Source organism: Sinocyclocheilus rhinocerous, unplaced genomic scaffold (assembly GCF_001515625.1).
Source record: "Sinocyclocheilus rhinocerous isolate Xijiao unplaced genomic scaffold, SAMN03320098_v1.1 scaffold178, whole genome shotgun sequence".
NCBI classification, from domain to species: Eukaryota; Metazoa; Chordata; class Actinopteri; order Cypriniformes; family Cyprinidae; genus Sinocyclocheilus; species Sinocyclocheilus rhinocerous.
Genome location: NW_015653463.1, coordinates 295839 through 305316, shown reverse-complemented (window position 1 = coordinate 305316; position 9478 = coordinate 295839). Strand labels below are relative to the sequence as shown.

The 9478-nt window shown below is 37.8% G+C and overlaps 1 protein-coding gene across 2 annotated transcripts in view; it reads left to right on the top strand.

Annotated features, from left to right (window-relative positions):
* Positions 1 to 2085, top strand: part of psd3l (pleckstrin and Sec7 domain containing 3, like) — a 120699-nt gene extending 118614 nt beyond the window's left edge. Inside the window, exon 16 of one of the 2 annotated variants that reach the window (XM_016522074.1) lies at positions 1677 to 2085. In XM_016522074.1, coding sequence (XP_016377560.1) covers positions 1677 to 1871 — 195 coding nt within the window. In that variant the 3' untranslated portion in view covers positions 1872 to 2085. The remainder of the gene's footprint in view (positions 1 to 1676) is intronic. The other variant, XM_016522073.1, reaches the window with a different exon arrangement.
* Positions 2086 to 9478: the final 7393 nt, after the last annotated feature.

Here is a 9478-nt window from a genome sequence, read left to right as displayed (position 1 = left end):
AAATGAAGTTTATTTATGTGTGCTCACAATACCACGCTTTTGTAAAATAATGAAAGCAAACAGGGTGCGCTTTCTGCCGTGTCGGCCTCTGTGAACTTGAACGCGAAACTCCGTGTATACTTCCCTTACAGACATGAAAAATATATCTATAGAGAGTGAAATGAACCAATTCAAATGGAAAACAAATTCTCAGATTATGTAATCCGTGTGAAACATGAATACAGGCGCATCCACTAGCCTACTGCGGAGTCAGTGTCGCCGACTTCATCTCTTAATACGAAAACAAAAAGCACTAGTTTATCAAATTATTACAAACTTAAACTTACAGTTTTTCCCTGAAACGTTCATAATCATTACTTCTGCCGGTGCGCTGTGGCAAAGTTATGTCATGTACCTGAGCGCTTATTAGGCTATGTATGTAATTAAAGGCTCATTATAATGATTTAAATGGTTTATTGATAAACGTGCGATTAGTCGACTAATGCTTCAAATTAACGACTACTAGTCGACCAGAAAAATCCTGTCGAGGGCAGCCCTAATTTAATTAATATAGTGGTTTGATTATTGCACTGACAACATGCATATAAAAAAAAACAATGCATTTTATGTTGTACTTAAACTTTAAATAATCTAAAAAAACAAACAAACAAAAAACAAATTATCTTTAAAATCCATTTTCTCAGTTTTTACACAATTTTTTATAAAAAATGATCTAACAAAAAATGTATGGCAAATGGGTTTAACTAATGGACCCCAACATTTTGCATTTTTCCTTTCTCTGACACACCAATTTCAGGTCTTGGAGTCTCTACTAGTGAGCTGATGACCTGAATCAGGTGTGTTTGATTAAGGAGACATGCAAAACATGCAGTGTTGGGGTGCCTCCAGGACCAGGGTTGGGAACCACTGGGTTAAAGTGATCTTAGTTGAGTTCTATTGGACAGCACCATTATAATGTGTAATTCTGATAAACTCACTGATATTGCAGTGTATTAACCCTTCCTAATAAACTGTAGCGATCACACATCTACATAACACACATCCACTCTGATGCACTTTCAGCTACAGTTAATAAAACAAACACCTTTGTGGATAAAAAAAGCTTTTAAAGCCCTTTGGCCTGACAAACATGATCAATATTCCAGTTAGTGTGTTTTAGAGCCTCCTGTATGTGGATCTTTAAAGCAATTTGCTAAAAACTGACTCACCCTCAGCTCATCCAAGATGTAGATGAGTTTGTTTCTTCATCAGATTTAGATAAATGTATCATTGCATCAGTGTCTCAGCAATGGATGCTCTGCAGTGAATGGGTGCCGTCAGAATGAGAGTCCAAACAGCTGATAAAAACATCACAATAATCCACACCACTCCAGTCCAGCAGTTAATGTTTTGAGAAGAGAAAAGCTGTGTGTTTGTAAGAAACAAACCCATTAAGGTCTTCTATGCATAATATTGCTTTCTCCAGGTAAAGAAACAAACTCATCTACATCTTAGATCTTCATCTGTGGGCGACAAAATCTTCAGCAAATTTGAAAAAATCTTTTGGATGCACTTTCAGAGCTCTCCTTTAAACTGTCAGGACCACCTTGAGAAATCAATCCCATAATAAGCATAATGTGACAATATAAGATTTATTTCATCTTATATTTAGCACTCTTGTGAGTAAATTTTTATAGTATTCAGAGATGTACGTCAAGCTCCTGAAAGAGGGTGTGAGAGAGCTCTTGACGGCCCGGGACGGTGACGCGGCGCTGAAGAAGTCTCAGTCCAGCCCATCTCTCAACCAGGAGTCCCAGCCGGCCGCCGCTAAAGTCAAGCGCAACACGTCCGAGCGGAAGGACTACCGGCCCGAAACACCCAAGATCACATAGACAGTCTCCTGCTTCCTGTCAGAGAGCCACTGTATATCACGCGTGACTGTACTTTGATGTAATTTATTTATCTGCCGACAGTTCTCAGAAATAATTTGTGTAAAATGTAAATTGATCAGTTGGTTGGAAGTTGTAAATCCCTAGGTCTCCCTTAACCAGCTGGTGCTTGTGGAGCAAATAGTGTGGTTTTCTTTTTTATTCGTTAGCGTGTAAAGATCATGTGGTTGCACTTTATTTTACAGTATGCACGTTTGCGGAAATAACGGAGTAATTTTAGGTTAAGGTTAGGTTTAGGGTTAGATTCAGTGTTGATGCCTTGTTATTACCCAGTTAAGCCTCGTGCACACCGGGACGATTATCACGTGCGCTTATCGCCAGTGTTTTTCTAGATGTTTTTCGACGCGTCTTGTTCATACCCAAGCGATTTTCGCTGGGGATGAGCCGAGTGAACGTCCAAATTCACTCCCTGACATTAGATGGCGCTTAATGAAAAACAGAAATACCCCGGGACACATCGAATCCTCTTTGATCTGCAATTCCTCTCCATAACAACTCTCTCTTATCGAGAGTTTTGTAGTCGCTGTCGCGTTTGTCATAAAGCCCTTTGTGTTCAGACACATATGAGACCAGCAGCTCTACATTCATCTTGCCTCGATGCATCTTCTTGGTCTACTTACTTCCTCTTCGTCGTTAGGTATCAATGTGTGCTCGGCAAGACCGTTTTGTGCTTGAGCGCCACCAAGTCGTGTTTTACTGTAACTTCAGCAGCTCCAGGCACATGAACAAAAGCGCCAATCTCATTGGTCAGCCAGTTTTTAACGCAGCGTGTCAAACCAAAAAAATGAGCCAGAGGCATTTTTTTAAAAATGACGCTTTTACGCCTTGCGTTTTGTGCGTCGGTGTGCACACTCACATTGGCGCCCTTTGTTTAGTCACGAGGCATTAAAAATCGGCAATAATCAATAATCGTGCACAAGCCTTTACACTCTTAAAAATAAAGGTTCTTTATTGGCATCAATGGTTCTATGAAGAACATCCGTGGAACTTTTCAAATGCAGAAAAGGTTCTTTATAGTCAAAAAAGGTTCTTTAGATTTTAAAAATGGTTCTTTTAGGAACTGTTCACTGAAAGGTTCCAAATATGGTTCTTCTATGGCATTACTGCAAAAACACCCTTTTTGGACCTTTATTTTTAAGAGTGTGTTACTATACTAAGAGGACTGTAAAATAAAGTGCCGCTGATTTCGTTCTGAGAACATGACCGTCTCTTGATTGTGCTGTTCCCCTAATTTGCTTTTCCTTCAAGAGAAGTATTTTCTTCAAGTGGAAACGTCCACTTACATATGCTAGGCAGTAGATATAGTCTCACTCGGAGCGTTAACTGTTATTTTACTAGACGAATAAACGGCAGATCTGAGCTGACAGCAGAGAGAGGGGTCATTTTTAGGATCCTTTAGGATTTCAGTGCATGGATAGGTGCGGGATTTATCACGATACCTTTAGTTTTCGATGTACTAACCACGTACTAACAAACCACCAAATTCTCAGTGTAATATCTACTCTCACGCGCGCGGTAATGGATCGTACCAGCATGTCGCAGCAATGGACCGAAACTCTAAATAGATTATTTTCTAATGATGATTTCGAGGTACTTGCTGAGTTACAGCATTTCAGACTGCAAGATTAGATGACGTTCACGTTAACGCCATCGGCTGCGCAGTTTGTGCCATTTATTTTTTTATCTGTTTGTTGAAGTAAAGAGTATACTTCTGCTTTTTCAGTAATGCTCCTTTTGTGTATTTTATAAACTTATATTTGAATTTTTAATTCTCAGTTCAGAACATTATTGTTGTAAAGATGACAGTAGTATTTATAGTGCACTTTATTAGTTCTTCTGACTCTTTTAGAGAGCTTTATAAAGGGTAGTGATATGTTACTTCATTATACAGGTTTTTCAAGCGTAACCAAATCTGTGGTTGGTTTTATTGAAGGTACACAGCCGAAGGTACATTTTCACTCGTGTAAAGTCGTGTTAGTTTATCTGTGCTCCTGTGTTTTTGCCGTCATGTTTAGGTTGTTCGAATACAGAGGTTTCTTGAGGAATTGAGAGCGTTTCAGTTACTTTTTTCGTGATGCTTGCTAACCTTGAATCTAAGATGTCATTTTCATTACAGAAACAAACGCCGTGAACACTATATGAACGTTCTACACTGTTTTTGCACACCAAACAAAGCCGGATCTATTTACTTATTTGAACTTTTGAAGGTTTCAAAGGAATCTATATGAAAAGCTTTTCACATTTACAGATATTAGTTTGAGTCCCTTCAGTCTATTATGACATTTCGTTTACTTGAAATATTTTTAAGGACACTTTATTTTGTTTGAATTTGACAAATAGAAACAATTTGTTCATATCTACATTGTATTTTTTTGTCATTACAAGCTTGTTTTTCATGTTTTTTTTCTCTCGCTGTAAAATTGCAGGACGTTTTATTTCTCTTGTCCAGTTCTGAACACAGAAGCACTTAGATGATGTTTATTTTTATTTATTTGTTGCTACTTTTAGAACAAAAGCTGCATTACTTTTCAGCAGTATATACAGTACACACTTAGTAATGAATACTACAAAACTGTCATCAGTATATTAAGAGATCGACTCTTCCTTTTATGTGCTACTATGTTTCAAGTTTGATGTTCGCCGCTTTTCCAGACCAAATAGTTTCCTGTGACATGTAACTCTGGCACTAACCCTTTAACAGTGTGCACGTCCTACACAGACTTAGTACTTTAGAATAGTAATTGCATTTGTTATTATTTTACATAGGATGCAGAAAATGATAATAAAAAAAAAAGTCAGAAGAAGTGTATACATAAAAGATAGGGGCATGCAAGTGCACTTTAGGGTTTCAAAATAAACAACAACAACAACAGCTCTAATGAAAAATCATTCAAAAGTGAGGCTTGCATAATTACAAGCAGTTACGAGGTTTGAAATGCATTTCTTCGTCAAGCTAATATTTTGACTGGAACACTCACTTTGTTTTCGACGTTTGTTTGTGGATCTCCTGGGTGCAGACTGCTCATGTTTACCGTGATGTATGCCACAACTCAACTCAACTTGATCGTAAACATTACGACTTGTCAGTTTTTCCTCCAGCCTTGTCATCTTTGTGCGTTTACTTTGGCGAACCCTGTAATGTATGATCTCCTCTCAAAATGCAATTGTGTGAGTACTGAAGGAGAGCAGCTGGTTTTAATGCGCCTTTGCCATCAGTTGGACCGTTTGCTGTCCAAACTCAGATATCGTGAATACCTTTTTTTAGCTGTGATCCTGTACTACTCCTTTAAATCTGTAAATGTTGTTCAATATGCCTGTTGCCCTGTGTTCAGAAGACTGGATGTGTTGGTTGTGATCTCCTGGCATGAGCGTGTCTTACGCCTGCCCTCAAAGATCAGGCACACAATGTTGGCTTCAGTGAATAAAATACTGTATTTAATCGTTCATTGCATCTGCACTCATTTTTAATCCACACATCTTCTGAAAGCAGCTCAAAGCGTTCTGAACCCCCACCGCTCATCGCTGAAATGGTTAATGTATGAATAAAACAGCCAAACACCTAAAAGATGGGTCATGTACTATATGATGTTCTTGCCTTAATCAGTGTTAGCCATTATAGGAATATTTATTAAAATCAGCTGAATCAGTGCAGAACCAATACGTTCAAGCTTATTATAAACATAATTCCTCAAACAAAAGTAAGCCAACGCATGTTGAATTAGCAGGTGTTGTTTATATGAAAGTTTATATGTTCGCATGAAAAGCTTGACATGTACTAGCAACTATATAATGCTATTTAAGGCTATTCTGATCATTACGACACTGGCACAGCAACTGTTGTTGAGTACTTGTCATTCATAATCTTGTGAGTAGATGCAGTGACACGGAGAAAACGCATGAAATCAATGGTTTTCTTTTCAAAGTGATTTATTCTTTTTAAATTGGAACATTTTGGAACATGACAGCAATTCAGATGTAGCCTTTGTAAAGCATAATATTAGTATTTCCAATGTCGATAAGCCGCAACAGTACCATTTAGTCAAACAGTCTTGCACATCCCTGCTTCAAAAACCTGTAAGAACACAGTTTATATTATATTCAAATCAAAAGGCATGATCTCTAAAGCTACATTTCTGCAAAAAAAAACTTCTAGAGAATTCCATAATTTCTGTGGACAACATTAAAAAAAATGTCCTTTGCCTTCAGATAAGACAGTGGCACCTTTTGGAGAGCCAACTTTTACACCACGTGAACAGTCATGATTAGTAACCAGAAGAAATGTGTATCTGCGGTACCTTCACATCCACTGGAAATGAATGTAATAGAGCCTGATTGCTGCTAATGAAAGCCGTGAGGCTGATTACACACCACAGGTTGGACGGAGAAGGTCACATTTGTATACATGAAAGTCAGCCAACATCGCCTCCTGTTTACACTTTACTCCTGTAGTCGACAGTGACAGTGACAACTAGCGTTTTGGCAAAGTAGAGTTGCAAACAATCACGTAGACATTTTAGGCTACTGTATGGGTCTGAACAGATTTTGATGAAAAACAGGAATCTAACTTGCATGGCCATGTGGCTGAGAAATAAAGAACAAAAAAGCAGCACATCCTCTACATATACATTAAGAGAATGATATAAGCTGCTGTGCACAACATCGCATGCATACTCACCGAAATGCATGGCTGACAGTTCAGCCGTTTGGCATCATGTTTGGAGCAAAGCCTGCCGGGTTACTTCAGAAGTGTTTGAGGATGTGGAGAATGTAAAAGTTAAGACACAGGAGGTGTAATGTTGATATTTCATGCACCTATTGTATATGGATTGATGTTTTTTTACACATCTTTTTTTTGCCTAAGCTGTTTACATTTTTTGAGTAGTTTGCCCAACACTGGGGACTGAGAAGGGGTGAGTGGGTAGAAGAAGAAGAGTGGGAATAGGAGAACAGATAAAGAAAGAGAGGAGGTAGAAAAATATGGGAGACAAATAACTCTTGTTATGAACTTTATGATAAATGTTTTTTAACACCCAGTTGCACACTGTTTAAAAAAAAAAAAAACATTTTCCAGTCTGTCACAAATTTTGTGTCACAAATACTAGGATTTGTGAATTACTGTACCTGAAAGTACATAAAAACCCATTTAAAGCAAATGTCGTCCCAACTTGTCAAACACAGTTGTCTGAACGAACAATTTCATATTGAGCAATATTGCTGAAATGTGGGTTTGTGAGTTCCCAGCATGCACCTCAATCATCCCATTAATCCAGTCTGGTGTTCTGGGACATTTCCAATTATGTAAAATCATCCCAGCAGCATTAATACAACCAATCTTAGAATAAATGCATTTTTTGCAATGTCAAGTCACCTTTATTTATATAGCGCTTTTAACAATACAGATTGTGTCAAAGCAACTGTACAGCATTGATTAGGAAAATATTGTGTCAATAATGCAAAATGTTGGGTACCACTGATTTATCTCCAAGAAGGCATTATAATGTATAATAATATGTATGTAATGAATTTTCCTCTAGCTTTCCTAATGTTTTTATCCCCAGCCGATCATTATCACAAATATTAGTTCCCAAATTCTTCTGCCATATGGTTTTCAGATTGTTACAAGTGTCCGAAGTTACGCTGTGCATTGATTTGTAACACACAGAAGCAGTCTGAGCTTCACGTGGCAGCTGTCGATAAGCACACACAGGATTCTCATTTGCACTGAATTTGTTCTTGACACAGTGCATAATAAGTTCCCTCCCCAGTGTTATATTTTTTTAGCAATTCAGAGTATGACATAAAAATGCCATTCTCGTACAAAACATTAACTACGGTCACTCCTTTGAGTTGCCGTTGTTTCCAAAACCCCACTGCTTTGCCTATACAGATTCCCGGGTTGTTCCACAGTGATGCATATGACTGTCTATAATGTGATGTCCTGCACAGTTTATGAATTTTGCTCCATACATATCTTGAATGTATCGGCACTGGATTTGAGTCCCATTCCTCTCTAGAGCATTGCGAGGGAATACCAATGGGAAGAAATGGTGATGCCAGTTTCTGTTCTGTTTTAATCCAGTCCATCCCGAGTCCGTCTCACCCCAGTGTTTAGCCAACTTGGCCTTTTCAAAAGAAAGATTATACATCCTTACGTCCGGTAATCCTAGGCCTCCCCATCCCTCGGGGAGCAGAGTTTGCTCGGGCCTTTTTCCTGCCCACAGAAAGTATTTGATGATTTTGTTGCATCTTTTAAAAGTAGTGTCTGGAATATTCACAGGTATCATCATAGTTATATATTTGAACTGCAGCTCATTTTAACAGTATGAACTTTGCCCCACAAAGAGGCATTTATCTACATTATTGTTTATCTTTGTCAGCGATGTCTCATAGTTTAACATCACGAGTCAGTTTCACTCATAGGTACTTCATCCCCATTGGAACCCATTTAAAGCCAAATCGGGTCACACATGGGCATAACATGTTTTAGATATTGGCATAGCCTCAGATTTCCCCCAATTTATTTTGTAACCTGACACACATCAGTACAGCTGTACTCATCAATGGAAGTAAAGATTTAAAAGTGTCACAAGATAGCAACAAAATCTCATCTGCAAACAACATTGACTTGTGTAAAATCTTTTCTTCTGCCCCCCAACTCCTATAATTGCCACCGTTCTGGAGGTTTGCAGGTCAAGTGTTGAGGTCAGTGTACAAATATAAGTAGTTGCCTTGATGAATTTGTCGGCTGACTAAGGCATTTTGCATTTAGTGAGTTGACAAATTCAGTCACTTTATTTTAAGGTCCAATTCTTGCTATTAACAAACCATTAACTACGGATTTTGCCTCAATAAACTCCCAATTAGCTGCTTATTAATAGTTAGTAAGGTGGTTGTTAAATTTAGGTATTGTGTAGGATTAGAGATGTAGAATATGCTCATGCAGAATATGTGCTTTATAAACACTTATAAACAGCCAATATGTTAATAATAGACATGCTAATAATCAACTAGTTAAAAGTGAGAATTGGTCCCTATACTAAAGTGTTACCACAAATTCAAATGAACAAAACAAAGTAGCATTGCTTAAGAACACATTTAAGACAGTAGTTGAGAGAAAATCTGAATGCATCAAGTTGTGCCGAATTAAGTTTTCTCAACAATTCCTTTCCTACAGTGTGTATTTGTCAAGAGAACAGAGCTGTAGTTTGATGTCAGTGTTTGCTTTCAGTAAACGTGGCACTGAAAACAATTCAGTATTTCATTATGAAGCCATATCAAACTCGAACAAAAGACTGATTGAGTTCTGTTTTTTGAGAGCTTTTGAGTTAGCATTGAGTTTGATCAGTAAGCATAGCAGATGTGTGAGCTGTTACTACAGCATATCATTCACTGTAAACCCATGCACTGTATCATTAGGAGTCCTAGTATTTTCTTATGCCAAAATTTGTTTAATAATCTAATTGTACATTACAGTTATTATGAAAGATTATTAGGATTAGGAAGCATAATTAATCTGAACACACTGAGGCAAAGAAGACAGACCATGAAAC